Below are 16546 nucleotides of genomic sequence, written 5' to 3'. Positions count from 1 at the left end.
TTTTACATGAGCATAGAATATGTTACTCCTAGCACTGCATCTGGTCTTTCCCATGGGCATAGAATATGTTACTCCTAGCACTGCATCTGGCCTTACCATTGGCATAGAATATGTTACTCCTAGCACTGCATCTTGGCCTTCCCATGGGCATAGAATGTGTAACTCCTAGCACTGCATCTGGGCCTTCCCATGGGCATAGAATGTGTTACTCCTAGCACTGCATCTGGGCCTTCACATGGGCATAGAATGTGTAACTCCTAGCACTGCATCTGGGCCTTCACATGGGCATAGAATGTGTTACTCCTAGCACTGCATCTGGGCCTTCATGTGGGCATAGAATGTGTTACTCCTAGCACTGCATCTGGGCCTTCACATGGGCATAGAATGTGTTACTCCTAGCACTGCATCTGGGCCTTCCCATGGGCATAGAATATGTTACTCCTAGCACTGCATCTTGGCCTCCCCATGGGCATAGAATGTGTTACTCCTAGCACTGCATCTGGGCCTTCACATGGGCATAGAATGTGTAACTCCTAGCACTGCATCTGGGCCTTCACATGGGCAAAGAATATGTTACTCCTAGCACTGCATCTGGGCCTTCACATGGGCATAGAATGTGTAACTCCTAGCACTGCATCTGGGCCTTCACATGGGCATAGAATATGTTACTCCTAGCACTGCATCTGGGCCTTCCCATGGGCATAGAATGTGTTACTCCTAGCACTGCATCTGGGTCTTCACATGGGCATAGAATGTGTCACTCCTAGCACTGCATCTGGGCCTTCACATGGGCATAGAATGTGTTATTCCTAGCACTGCATCTGGGCCTTCACATGGGCATAGAATGTGTTACTCCTAGCACTGCATCTGGGCCTTCACATGGACATAGAATGTGTAACTCCTAGCACTGCATCTGGGCCTTCCCTTGGGCATAGAATATGTTACTCCTAGCACTGCATCTGGCCTTACCATTGGCATAGAATATGTTATTCCTAGCACTGCATCTGGGCCTTCCCATGGGCATAGAATATGTTACTCCTAGCACTGCATCTGGGCTTTTACATGAACATAGAATATGTTACTCCTAGCACTGCATCTTGGCCTTCCCATGGGCATAGAATGTGTTACTCCTAGCACTGCATCTGGCCTTACCATTGGCATAGAATATGTTATTCCTAGCACTGCATCTGGGCCTTCCCATGGGCATAGAATATGTTATTCCTAGCACTGCATCTGGGCTTTTACATGAGCATAGAATATGTTACTCCTAGCACTGCATCTGGGCTTTCCCATGGGCATAGAATATGTGACTCCTAGCACTGCATCTGGGCTTTCCCATGGGCATAGAATATGTTACTCCTAGCACTGAATCTGGGCCTTCCCATGGGCATAGAATGTGTTACTCCTAGCACTGCATCTGGGCCTTCACATGGGCATAGAATGTGTTACTCCTAGCACTGCATCTGGGCCTTCACATGGGCATAGAATGTGTAACTGCTAGCACTGCATCTGGGCCTTCACATGGGCATAGAATATGTTACTCCTAGCACTGCATCTGGGCCTTCACATGGGCATAGAATGTGTTACTCCTAGCACTGCATCTGGGCCTTCACATGGGCATAGAATGTGTTACTCCTAGCACTGCATCTGGGCCTTCACATGGGCATAGAATGTGTTACTCCTAGCACTGCATCTGGGCCTTCCCATGGGCATAGAATATGTTACTCCTAGCACTGCATCTGGGCCTTCCCATGGGCATAGAATGTGTTACTCCTAGCACTGCATCTGGGCCTTCACATGGGCATAGAATGTGTTACTCCTAGCACTGCATCTGGGCCTTCACATGGGCATAGAATATGTTACTCCTAGCACTGCATCTGGGCCTTCACATGGGCATAGAATGTGTAACTCCTAGCACTGCATCTGGGCCTTCACATCGGCATAGAATATGTTACTCCTAGCACTGCATCTGGGCCTTCACATGGGCATAGAATGTGTTACTCCTAGCACTGCATCTGGCCATACCATTGGCATAGAATATATTATTCCTAGCACTGCATCTGGGCCTTCCCATGGGCATAGAATATGTTATTCCTAGCACTGCATCTGGGCTTTTACATGAGCATAGAATATGTTACTCCTAGCACTGCATCTGGTCTTTCCCATGGGCATAGAATATGTTACTCATAGCACTGCATCTGGGCTTTCCCATGGGCATAGAATATGTTACTCCTAGCACTGAATCTGGGCCTTCACATGGGCATAGAACGTGTTACTCCTAGCACTGCATCTGGGCCTTCACATGGGCATAGAATGTGTAACTCCTAGCACTGCATCTGGGCCTTCACATGGGCATAGAATATGTTACTCCTAGCACTGCATCTGGGCCTTCCCATGGGCATAGAATATGTTACTCCTAGCACTGCATCTGGGCCTTCACATGGGCATAGAATATGTTACTCCTAGCACTGCATCTGGGCCTTCACATGGGCATAGAATATGTTACACCTAGCACTGCATCTGGGCCTTCACATGGGCTTAGAATGTGTTACTCTTAGCACTGCATCTGGGCCTTCCCATGGGCATAGAATGTGTTACTCCTAGCACTGCATCTGGGCCTTCACATGGGCATAGAATGTGTTACTCCTAGCACTGCATCTGGGCCTTCACATGGGCATAGAATATGTTACTCCTAGCACTGCATCTGGGCCTTCACATGGGCATAGAATGTGTAACTCCTAGCACTGCATCTGGGCCTTCCCTTGGGCATAGAATATGTTATTCCTAGCACTGCATCTGGGCCTTCCCATTGGCATAGAATATGTTACACCTAGCACTGCATCTGGGCTTTTACATGAGCATAGAATATGTTACTCCTAGCACTGCATCTTGGCCTTCCCATGGGCATAGAATGTGTTACTCCTAGCACTGCATCTGGACCTTACCATTGGCATAGAATATGTTATTCCTAGCACTGCATCTGGGCCTTCCCATGGGCACAGAATATGTTATTCCTAGCACTGCATCTGGGCTTTTACATGAGCATAGAATATGTTACTCCTAGCACTGCATCTGGGCTTTCCCATGGGCATAGAATATGTTACTCATAGCACTGCATCTGGGCTTTCCCATGGGCATAGAATATGTTACTCATAGCACTGCATCTGGGTCTTCACATGGGCATAGAATGTGTTACTCCTAGCACTGCATCTGGGCTTCCCCATGGGCATAGAATATGTTACTCCTAGCACTGCATCTGGGCCTTCACATGGGCATAGAATGTGTTACTCCTAGCACTGCATCTGGGCCTTCACATGGGCATAGAATGTGTAACTCCTAGCACTGCATCTGGGCCTTCCCTTGGGCATAGAATATGTTACTCCTAGCACTGCATCTGGCCTTACCATTGGCATAGAATATGTTATTCCTAGCACTGCATCTGGGCCTTCCCATGGGCATAGAATATGTTACTCCTAGCACTGCATCTGGGCTTTTACATGAGCATAGAATATGTTACTCCTAGCACTGCATCTTGGCCTTCCCATGGGCATATAAAGTGTTACTCCTAGCACTGCATCTGGGCCTTACCATTGGCATAGAATATGTTATTCCTAGCACTGCATCTGGGCCTTCCCATGGGCATAGAATATGTTATTCCTAGCACTGCATCTGGGCTTTTACATGAGCATAGAATATGTTACTCCTAGCACTGCATCTGGGCTTTCCCATGGGCATAGAATATGTTACTCATAGCACTGCATCTGGGCTTTCCCATGGGCATAGAATATGTTACTCCTAGCACTGAATCTGGGCCTTCACATGGGCATAGAATGTGTTACTCCTAGCACTGCATCTGGGCCTTCACATGGGCATAGAATGTGTTACTCCTAGCACTGCATCTGGGCCTTCACATGGGCATAGAATGTGTAACTCCTAGCACTGCATCTGGGCCTTCCCTTGGGCATAGAATATGTTACTCCTAGCACTGCATCTGGCCTTACCATTGGCATAGAATATGTTATTCCTAGCACTGCATCTTGGCCTTCCCATGGGCATAGAATGTGTTACTCCTAGCACTGCATCTGGGCTTCCCCATGGGCATAGAATATGTTACTCCTAGCACTGCATCTGGGCCTTCACATGGGCATAGAATGTGTTACTCCTAGCACTGCATCTGGGCCTTCACATGGGCATAGAATGTGTAACTCCTAGCACTGCATCTGGGCCTTCCCTTGGGCATAGAATATGTTACTCCTAGCACTGCATCTGGCCTTACCATTGGCATAGAATATGTTATTCCTAGCACTGCATCTGGGCCTTCCCATGGGCATAGAATATGTTACTCCTAGCACTGCATCTGGGCTTTTACATGAGCATAGAATATGTTACTCCTAGCACTGCATCTTGGCCTTCCCATGGGCATAGAATGTGTTACTCCTAGCACTGCATCTGGGCCTTACCATTGGCATAGAATATGTTATTCCTAGCACTGCATCTGGGCCTTCCCATGGGCATAGAATATGTTATTCCTAGCACTGCATCTGGGCTTTTACAGGAGCATAGAATATGTTACTCCTAGCACTGCATCTGGGCTTTCCCATGGACATAGAATATGTTACTCATAGCACTGCATCTGGGCTTTCCCATGGGCATAGAATATGTTACTCCTAGCACTGAATCTGGGCCTTCGCATGGGCATAGAATGTGTTACTCCTAGCACTGCATCTGGGCCTTCACATGGGCATAGAATGTGTTACTCCTAGCACTGCATCTGGGCTTTCACATGGGCATAGAATATGTTACTCCTAGCACTGCATCTGGGCCTTCCCATGGACATAGAATGTGTTACTCCTAGCACTGCATCTGGGCCTTCCCATTGGCATAGAATGTGTTACTCCTAGCACTGCATCTGGGCCTTCACATGGGCATAGAATGTGTTACTCCTAGCACTGCATCTGGGCCTTCCCATGGACATAGAATGTGTTACTCCTAGCACTGCATCTGGGCCTTCCCATTGGCATAGAATGTGTTACTCCTAGCACTGCATCTGGGCCTTCACATGGGCATAGAATGTGTTACTCCTAGCACTGCATCTGGGTCTTCCCATGGGCATAGAATGTGTTACTCCTAGCACTGCATCTGGGCCTTCACATGGGCATAGAATATGTAACTCCTAGCACTGCATCTGGGCCTTCACATGGGCATAGAATGTGTTACTCCTAGCACTGCATCTGGGTCTTCACATGGGCATAGAATGTGTTACTCCTAGCACTGCATCTGGGCCTTCACATGGGCATAGAATGTGTTACTCCTAGCACTGCATCTGGGCCTTCCCATTGGCATAGAATGTGTTAGTCCTAGCACTGCATCTGGGCTTTCACATGGGCATAGAATGTGTAACTCCTAGCACTGCATCTGGGTCTTCCCATGGGCATAGAATGTGTTACTCCTAGCACTGCATCTGGGCCTTCACATGGGCATAGAATGTGTTACTCCTAGCACTGCATCTGGGCCTTCCCATTGGCATAGAATGTGTTAGTCCTAGCACTGCATCTGGGCTTTCACATGGGCATAGAATGTGTAACTCCTAGCACTGCATCTGGGTCTTCCCATGGGCATAGAATGTGTTACTCCTAGCACTGCATCTGGGCCTTCACATGGGCATAGAATATGTAACTCCTAGCACTGCATCTGGGCCTTCACATGGGCATAGAATGTGTTACTCCTAGCACTGCATCTGGGTCTTCACATGGGCATAGAATGTGTTACTCCTAGCACTGCATCTGGGCCTTCACATGGGCATAGAATGTGTTACTCCTAGCACTGCATCTGGGCCTTCCCATTGGCATAGAATGTGTTACTCCTAGCACTGCATCTGGGCTTTCACATGGGCATAGAATATGTTACTCCTAGCACTGCATCTGGGCTTTCACATGGGCATAGAACATGTTACTCCTAGCACTGCATCTTGGCCTTCACGTGACTTTCATTGACTCATAAGCAATGTGAAGCTATTTGTTTTGTCTCCCGCTCAGAAATCCACTTGCAGTCTGGTTTCTTTGTGTCGGCATATAAAGGATTTATTTTCCTGTTCAGAAATTTATTTCCCTCAAGTTGGGATACATAGTATTTTATCAAGATCATGTGAACCAATCAGATCTCAACATTTTGACATGGAGGTAAGATAAAATATGTTACTCCAAGAACTGCACCTAGGCCCTAACATGAGTAAACAATATGTTCCGCCATGCTTTGTTTGTTGACTATGTTGTAGTCAGCAATATTCCAGTAGTAGTGAAGCTTGATGATGTAGTAATGATGTTTGATGGTGTAGTAGTGATGATGTAGTAGTGATGATGTAGTAGGAGTGATGCGTGATGATGTCTGTGCTGCAGGTGTACTTCCAGCGAGTGCTGTCCTCCAAGTCGGCCTTCAAGGCCCAGATCTTGTCCTACATCGCTGCTTTTGGCTGTATCATCATGGCGCTCCCTGCAGTGCTGTTTGGAGCAGTCGCAGCTTCTACCGGTAAGACTGTACAGGACAATATCAGACGCCATCGGTGACCATCAAGTCACAATCAAATGACATCACTGATCCCTCTGCCACTGAAGCTTGCCATCTGTACTTTGTACACTGAAGACATTAGCTATTACCGTTTCCAGGTTGGAGGAATGATCTTGAGTGGTCAATGGAATCTTACCTGAGTGTCATTTGTTATTGTTTGTTTGTTTGTTTGTCTGTTGTTTAACGCAACTCAGGAATAGTCCAGCTATATGGCAGAAGTCTGTAAAAAATCGAGTCTGGACCAGACAATCCAGTGATTGACATCATGAGCATCAATCCATGCTATTTGGGATACGATGACATGCATCAACCAAGTCAGCGAGTCTGACCATCCAATCACGTTAGTCGCCTCTTACAACAAACATAGTCGCCTCTTACGACAAACATAGTCGCCTCTTACGACAAACGTAGTCGCCTCATATGACAAACATAGTCACCTTTTGATATCAGCAAGTCTTGAAGTTTGAAGTTTTTACAACTCATGTTGATATATTTGATATAAAGACACTCAGGTGATCTTCTCTATGTCTCAGACATTTCATTTGTGAAGACAAATATTTAGTTGAACTATGTGGAACCATGTCACTGTATGTATAATTCCATAATTAAATTGATTAGATGAAATTGAATATATATACAGTGCAAAATAGGCTTCCAACAGATGTCATGTCCAAGTCATCAATATTATTGTTTGTTTGCTGTTTAATGCCACACTCTGCAAAATTCAAGTTATATGACAGTGTTCTGTATATAATCGAGTCTGGAACAGACAATCCTGTGATTGACATTATAAGCATCGATCTACGCAATGACAGGCATCCAACAACATGAAGGAAGATAAATTTCCCTTTCCTTTCTTGTTTCACAAAGCTGAGTTCAGTTTCTCCATCTCTGCATGTTTTGTGTTTGGATTGGAAATATTTTAACAGCCAGCTTTTGTTTTTTCAGACTGGAACCAGACGTCTTACGATGGCCCTATTCCTATCCCCTCTGAGCGTCTAAACCTGATCCTCCCAATGTGCCTGCAGTTCCTGTGCCCGGACTTTGTGTCGTTTGTGGGTCTGGGTGCGGTGTCCGCCGCCGTCATGTCGTCCGCAGACTCCTCCATCTTGTCAGCAAGCTCCATGTTCTCCAGGAACATCTACAAGTGTATCTTCAGACAAAAGGTCAGTGCAGTGGGACAGCTAATAGGGTACATAAAATAAAGTTGTCAGAGAGACTAGGCTTCCAATTAAACATAAATGCTTTTTTGTGAAAATTACTGCAAATAAAAACTACCCACATAAAACAGTCATAAATAAGTTTTGGTGAGGGTAAAGCAGTAAGATATCCGTTACATCCAACAAAAACAGTAAATATCAATAAAGACCAGCTTTAATCATGATATTTTTACTCTGGAAATGAACAGTATCACTGATATATAAAATGAGATGAAATACAGTAAACTACGTTTATAACGAACTGACGGATATAACAAATTTATTTTTTGGTACCAGCCATTTGCTGTATGTATGCTGTAAATATGCATATAAGGAACTATTGTTATAACAAACTAAAATTAGAGATCTGTTTGGGTTCGTTATAACTGTAGTTAACTGTACAAGAAAAATCAATTCAAAGGGTATGAGCAAGGGAAATAAACATAGACATGAATCTTTAAACTTTCCTATCTCACACTATGCATTTCATCCTTCTTCTTTCAATCCTTATGTGGAAACGTGCCTGAAGAAAGTTTTCAGCTTCTAAAAACATTTCACCTGAACACGTTTCTATATCACCATGGTCACCGCCCCAACAAATGGGTTATGCACTATAATCTTACACAACATGTTGTGACCTTACACGACATGATCACCTGACTACCCCGGCTGCATCATGCTCTTTCTCATCGCCACACTGTGGAGACGTGTATTGAGTTTTAGAGAATACATATTTTTTTTGCTTTTCTACGTCCTCATTTGTATAAACATTTACAACTCTAACTTGAAGAGAGGATGGGTTCAGAACATGATAAATGCCTGGGTTGTCTAAATCGTAGACGAACTTACTCCACTGGTGTACCGACTTCCCCCACCTGCTTTACGGGGAGCTTAGTCAATGTCGATCCAGCGGTTATCCTTCCTTGGATTGTGGATCGACTTCAGTTACAGCTCAGTACTGCATGTTTTGTCATACCCAACGCCGGTTCCTCTGCCATAATGCTGGCTCCCAGACCCTTTTCTGCCTGCTGCCACCAGTAATTTGGACAAGACTTTCGCTATGTTCTGACGTTTATGAGATCGTCTTCAAACTCCTCAGTTCAAATTAGACAATACTGGCACTCTTGGATTGTCTTCTGCTGATGTGTCTTCTGAATCAGATGGTGATCTTGCTTTGTATTAGCAGTTCTGTTATGCTGATTCAAAAGAAGTTTTTGGGTATCATGGATCTCATCTCGCACCATGCTGGTAACATCACAGCTCTCCGCCAGTCATTGGGACAACCACTTCAAGGCATGCTTATACCAACTTCCATAGTTTACCTGGTACCTCTTTGTCAAAAGGATTCAGGATGTCTCCCAGGATGTTCCTCAGGACACACATCTCCAGGTATCCATGGACCACTTCCGGCTTCAAAAACAGCACCTGCAGGACCAACAAAGGAGGAGCGACGTCGACCACAATTCATTCATTCACAGTTCTTTTCGTGGCTGAGGTCAGGGTCATCACAGACAACATGCATTCCAAGCCAGGCAACTCATCTCTAAGTGACTCGCATCTGCTACGGGATTACTGAAAATAGCCCCTAGCCCCTACCTCTACGCAAATGGCAACAGCTACTAGGTGTCCTAATGTCGGCACAAGCAGTCACACAGAGTCAACTTCAGCTTCCACCAATCCAGTGCTTCCTGAAGCATTACCTCCAGAGTGACAATTACTTGGTCCCAATCTCCCTACCAATCTCTCTGCATACGCATCTTCAGTGTTGGCTGGCTATGTTTGCAGGAGTCTCTTTGCGGATGTTCCTGAACCAACACCTCTTCGTTGACAACTCAACCATGGGCTGGGGAGCGCACTTCCATGATCTACAGGTGGCAGGGTGCTGGTCCGTCGAAGAAAAGCGACTCCATAATGATAACCTCAAAGGTGGTCATTCTGGCAGTGTCCAACTGGGCAGAGCTCATTGATCTATTCAAGCTACACGGCCATTCGTGTAATGATGACCAACGTGAAAACATGTTATACCTGATGTCATATTTACATCCCATTAGCATAAAGGGCTCACATCACCTGTTATGGGATTTTTACTCACTCACAAGTTATTGTCTCGCAACTCTAGGCAGTGTTATGGATTCTTTTTGTTTGTATCACTGTTTAGCGCCAGCTTCCTCGTGTGTGTCTCACTGTTGTAGTCTCTACAGGCTAGGGTATCTGCACTCCACAGTCCAACTGTGGGATAAATGCATAGTGTGAGATAGGTTTAAAAATTTGTATATTTTACATTAGATTGTATATTTATATACTTGTCCTATCTGACACGCCATATCCCGACGATCCCCGCATCACAAATACTGTAGCCAGTCAACTCTTAGAAGTGAATGATGTGGCAGGCTAGTCAGGTGATCAGGTCATGTTTGGCCACAACTCACAGGATTACAGTGCTTGGCCCATTTCGGGGGTGATGACCATGGTGAAATTGGTATGTGTTTGGGCGAAATGTGTTCCGAAGCTGGAAACTTTGTTCCAGCACATTTCCACATAAGGATTGAAAGAAGAAGGAACAAATGCATAGTGTGAGATAGATAAGTATATAAATGTACAATTTAAAGTAAAATTTACAAAATTCCGATTTGAAAATAATAATGGCAGTGCTATATATGTTGTGGCTATTTACACCCCCTGTTATTCCTGTCACCATGGCATCCGCACCCAAAAGGTTGTACTATCGAGGGAATATTGAAAAAAGCTATATATTACCATTACTCGGTCAATTTTTTTCAAAATATAAAGAAATTTGGTAGATGTGTTGTTAGTAATGGGGTTCAATGGGTATGTTCCATATGGTGTTTTTTTCAAATCATTAGATCTTATTACAGTTTTTTGTCCTCAGTATTTCTACAGAAATCTTTTGAACATCAATGCTAACGGAACCTTTCTTAAGTGTCTGTCTTCACCATCCAGGTGAGCTACAATGCTGTGACACTATTTTTCAAACTTTTAAACAGCTTCCTTATCAAACTATTGTTTTACCAATTTACTTAGGATTTATTTTTGTATTCTCATATTGATCAGCATAACAATATTCCTACCTTAAGAATTTCCTCTACTGTGCCATGTTTCCCCTACTGTGCCATGTTTCATGTTGATACTTCTGTCTTCCAGGCTTCTGAAAAGGAGATCCTGTGGGTGATGAGATTGGCCATCTTTGGCGTGGGAGCAATGGCCACAGTCATGGCCATCATGGTCACCTCCATCTATGAACTGTGGTACCTCTGTGCCGACCTTGTCTACGTCGTCCTCTTCCCCCAACTCATCTGCGTCATATACGTCAAGTTCAGCAACACGTACGGCTCCCTCGCAGGCTACATCCTGGGCCTGTTCTTCCGTCTTGCTGGGGGCGAGATAGCCATCGGAGTACCACCCATTATCAAATACCCTGGCTTTGACTATGTGGACAATGTGCAACTGTTCCCCTTCAAGACTCTATCCATGCTCATTACCTTAGGTACAATAGTGGGAGTCTCCTACCCCCTCAAGTATGCATTTGAGACTGGCATCTTCCCCCGAAGATACGATGTATTCATGTGTATTGTTAATATACCTGATGAAAGTATTGCCCTAGCAGCTCGCATAGCTCCTGATGAAATGACATCAATCATAGATTCTTACAAAGACATCAATGGTAAAATTAACCCGGCCCTAAAAATCTCTCATGAAGATCTAAGAGTTGAAGAGGATAAATCGGATGTGATACATTCATCCCCACCGGATCTGCTGGGAAAGTAATATGCTAGGACACTGTGTACTCTGGAGATCTCATCCTATGCGAACATCATCACGTAGTTTATCAGATACTGGGTAGACACTGTAGCTTACCCAGATAGGTGGACAGTGATATAATTGTCTGCATGACTGACATTGAAGATTTGGGATCAAAGCAAAGTAATCCTGTATCTTATTGTCAGTAGCCATGTTGAAAGAGATTCTCCTGTCAGTGTTTGCAGCATTTATTGTCGGCCGCTTGGACTGACGGGAGACAACACACATTCTGTTTCTGTATGGAAGGCACTGGAGTGAGTTGTTGTGACTTTGTAGCAAACATCAGTGCCAGCCTTGATAATCTGCCGAAACACATTCCATTGGGTGTAAGGCTAAAAAAAATAAAAGCCTTGTTTCTCAGGCACCGCCCACATCATCATAAAGTCCACCGCATGTTTCATTTTTATTTCCATTTTTAAAAAAATACAAAAATCATAATACTTAAAAACAATGCAATCCAATACAGCACGCAGTTACTTCCCCTTATTTGCGCACTGCTTTACTACGCATCTCATGTTATGGTCATGGCGGCAATAGGAGTTTGTATGCTTGTTTATGTAGGGAGGCCTTTTCCTAGGTTGATGGTACACATCTGTTTATTTGGTTACATACTAGTTTGAACAAGCAAAAAAATATATAAAAAAATGCCTGCCTGCACTATATTTTTAATAGTTATTGCTCGAGAACCAATTCTTTAATTTTTTGAAGCCTATAAGGCAAAATAACTCTGAAACTTGAATGGATTGCAGAAACTCTGTGATGACACCAGGTGTTCGTATACACTGTATCAACCTCACTCCATGTTGTCTGTACATGATTGAAGGGAACCTGGATTACAGATCTAGATTGCATACATAGGTTTACACCATTATCAGGTCGATATTGCAAGGTATGCAGTGGAAATGTGAGGAGAATCGTCTGCATCCTATCAATCCTGAGACTTGTTGAGGTGCTCCTTGATTCAATATGTTATCAAAGGATTATTGAAGAGGTACAACAACACCATGTAGTTTATATGGACTTGTTTATGTGAAGATGTGTCAATGAACGAGAGAAACAGATCATGCTTGCTTGCATTCCTTATTTCACTTGGAATGTGATGGTTTACAGGATCCTGCTTGTTCCAAACCATGTTACACTTTGACTGTGATCGTCCGTGAGATGATGGTTGCTCCACGGAAGATGGAGGCGACACATGGCAATGTACTGGTTGATCAGATCATGGTTGCTCCACGGAAGATGGAGGCGACACATGGCAATGTACTGGTCGATCAGATTATGCTTGCTCCAAAGAATATGGATGTAACACATGGTAATTTGATTCTGGGGAAACATATAGGTACCAACACATCTTCTAGTGCACACATAATGTGAAGGAACCACAAGAGAGCTTTTTAGAAGTGTAAACAAAAAACATTTTCTCTTTGACATGGAATGTGATGGTATTGCAACTTTCTTCAGTGAATATGGAGATACCACAAGATCAAAGTTTCTTCAAAGGAAATGGAGGTACCACAAGATCAAGGATTCTTTAAAGAATATGATGGTATCACAAGATCAAAAATTCTTTAAAGAATATGATGGTATCACAAGTTTGTAGGCTTTTCATAATATTCAAGAGTTCCTTGAAGGATTATTTAAAGAATATGACGGTTCCACAAGATCAAAGTTTCTTCAAAGAAAACAGAGGTACCACAAGATCAAGGATTCTTCAAAGAATATGACGGTTCCTCAAGATCAAAGTTTCTTTAAAGAATATGATGGTGTCACAAGATAAAGGATTCTTTAAAGAATATGATGGTATCACAAGATCAAAGATTCTTTAAAGAATATGATGGTGTCACAAGTTCATAGGCTTTTCATGAAATTCAAGAGTTCCTTGAAGGACATATGGATCGTATATTCCCAATGAATGAGACACCTTTTCTCTCACAGAGAAGGACACAGACCAAACTTCTCCAGACGTCAGCAGAGTGAAGGGCGTTCCATGTTAAAGGATAAGTGTATGAACATACGGCAGTGGCAAGATGGTCGTGGTGATGTGGGGATTGAACTGCCGACAAACCCTGAGATACACACCTAGCCAATAGCACTAGAAGAATACTGTAGAATGCTTTTCACCAATGTCAAGGTTTCCCATGATATATATTACTTGTATACAGGACTACATGTTTTATGCAGTGATAACAATAGACATAGAAGCCATGTATTTTTCACCTTGTGTAAACTGCACATGTACAAGAGTTAGAGACATATAGTTGCATTTAGATTTGCTAAGAAACTGTGATTCTGTATGTTTGTGTGTGTGTGTGTGAACAGAGTACTCTTGGACAGGGTACAGATATTGTTACAGCACACCTCACTGATTGTAGAGTACATATATATGTTGTGATGGTGATTAATATGATGGTAGCTGACAATCAACATAGCTGTCCTGGAGTTGTCAGTCATTATGTGCCACATGGGCATCTAAGGTTAAAAGTTGCAGCTAGTGCATTTAATGGTCATGTCATCGGTGTGTAGTTCATTCAGATTCATGAATTGTTTTCACGATTTGATTTACAAGAACAAGTCCCAACGCAGATGGCTGGAAAATTGCTGATGCAGCTTAAAACAATATTCATTTATTCATTCTCAAGAACAAACAGTGGAGACTCATCTTTAAAGCTTATGAACTGTCACAACCATGCATACCATAAATTTAGATAAATGTTATATCTTTATGTTTGTATTGTCTTTTGTTGTCAAACATAAAATTGAATTTAAAAAGTCATGTTTAGCATGAGCGTGTGTATATACCAAAACACCTTGAAAACACATTTTTTATGTTTTGTAATATTTGGCAAAATGGACACAATTATCAAATTAAGTTGTTCTGGGTATTCAGGCATGAAATAATCGAATGCAACAATGTTGTTGTACGGGTTCGAATCTCTTTCAGTGTGTTTGGCACAAAAACAATCTTTGCTGATTATGAGTTTTTAGTGTGTCAGTAAACTTCAAAAAGTTTTATTCATGAAAGTAATATTGGGAACAAGCTAAACAACTTAGAATATCTTTTGGACATAGCAGTTCATTAAGGCAATTTGGTATTTTGTTGTTTTATGAAGTATAGCCCATATAAATGACAATACAAATGTTTCTATATACTTGATGCACCATTAACTAGCTGGTTATAGAGACTAGGATGGCAGTGTACTGTTCATGCCAACTTGGTGGAGCAAGCTAATGCCAAGATGCATGCTATACAGTTACATGTAGCTTGTAGCCATACATTTCCTTCCTTATAATCCCTCCAATGTCTCTCACAGACAGTGGTGAGATCGGCTGAGTTTCACTCATGATACTAACAAACTGATATGTAGTGGAATAAATGCAGCATCCATGAAACTAGGGAGAATCTTGTTATAGTTTCCAAAACATGTATCTTTGCATATTGTCATCTAACTGTATAGCATGAACAGACATATCATTAACCATGGTGCAGACTCTATAACGACAAAGTGTATAAAGCAATATTCCTGTAGTTGTGTCTAGAGTATTGACTTTTCATTCCAGCCTGTTGTGAATGCTTTACACACGGAGTTGTATGTTCATTCAGAAAGATTTGCTGAGTCAGCCCATTTCCCACTTTGTCAAAGTCCTAGCGTACTGTTGTATCCTAGTGCTACATTTTGTAGAATCATTAAAGTAAAGGTGCAGGCATTGATTTGTGTGCACAATGAGTCCACGCCCTGATTATTACCTCACAAATATACGACTATGGATTGTTCAAATCCAAACTATGCTATTTCTTCTTATCATGTCATCATTCAGTTTTCCGTTGAAGCAAAACCAAGGAACATGACGTCAATATTTTCCATTTTTTCCAATCGGAAGAGTTGATCCTGGTGATATCTATGAGATAATGAATTGTAACTTAATCAGGATTCAGGAAGCTTGCCCTTGAAGAATCAATTTTTTTTTATATCTACAGCACAAATTAGGGAAGAACTTTTACATCCCACGCTTTTCTGAAATACACCAATGACATTCAAACATATTATTAATGAAAAGCTCTCCTCATTACAAGGCTCCTGGTCAATATAAAGATAAACTTAATATTGCACAATTTATAAGAATATACTCTTTGGAATATAAGAAACTGAAAATTCAGTTATTTCTGTAAGTTCTGACCTGGGCCTGGGTCAGCCGTTAGGTGTTGAGACCGCCATGTCTTCTTCATGGATCACACACTTATAAAAGTGTGGTCACCTTGCAGTTGGGAGGTTCCAAAGTAGGGAGTAATAAATTAACTGAGTATTTTAGTTGCTTTACATGATATGTGCATATCCTTTCTCTTCTATGCCACTGCTGCAGTTTGTTGAGTTGTCAATGATCCTGCAGTGCAGCACCTCATCCTAAGAACAAAGAACAGTTCATATTCTTGCAGAAACACATTAGGGACCAGTCATTTATCACAGAGGTGGGCAGGCAACAGGGAATCATGGGAAGGTCGCCAAAAAATATAAAAGTCTCTAGGGGAGGCTTAAAAAAATTTGGAAATTTTAAAATAAAATATAGAGCGCTTTTGCATTTTGTCTTTTCAGGGAGGGTCAAGTAAAAGTGTATAAGGACATGGGTCATCCAAAAATATGAATGAGTGAGTTGGGTTTAACGCCGCTTTGAACAGTATTCCAGTTATATCACGGCGTGTTAGCTTAATGTTGGAGGAAAGCTCATGTGATGCAGGTCTCAAATGTTTACCACTTCGGTGAAACCCACAAGCACGGGTATGGTGCTGACAAACATAGAAACATAATCAAACCAGGATTCGAACCCAGTCATAGGTTTCTGGCGTGCCCAATAGACGCAACTCTGCACAGCTGGGCCACCCGTGCCCCCTCCCAAATTATGATCAGCATAAGGGGAGGGTGATTATCTTCAGTATATTAGTGCATCCAATACCTCTAACCCACACCCCC

At 42.8% G+C, this 16546-nt stretch overlaps 1 protein-coding gene across 2 annotated transcripts in view; it reads left to right on the top strand.

The window, feature by feature from the left end:
- LOC124137378 (high-affinity choline transporter 1-like) overlaps positions 1–16325 on the top strand; it is a 100477-nt gene extending 84152 nt beyond the window's left edge. For both annotated transcript variants that reach the window (XM_046503649.2, XM_046503648.2), the window contains exons 7-9: positions 6396–6525; positions 7513–7730; positions 10926–16325. In XM_046503649.2, the coding sequence (XP_046359605.1) occupies positions 6396–6525; positions 7513–7730; positions 10926–11549 (972 nt within the window). In that variant the 3' untranslated portion in view covers positions 11550–16325. The remainder of the gene's footprint in view (positions 1–6395; positions 6526–7512; positions 7731–10925) is intronic.
- The last annotated feature ends 221 nt before the right edge of the window (positions 16326–16546 follow it).

This window comes from Haliotis rufescens, unplaced genomic scaffold, assembly GCF_023055435.1.
Source record: "Haliotis rufescens isolate VD_foot unplaced genomic scaffold, xgHalRufe1.0.p SCAF_80, whole genome shotgun sequence".
NCBI classification, from domain to species: Eukaryota; Metazoa; Mollusca; class Gastropoda; order Lepetellida; family Haliotidae; genus Haliotis; species Haliotis rufescens.
Note: the sequence above shows the minus strand (reverse complement) of the source record. Positions and strands in the feature narration are given on the sequence as shown.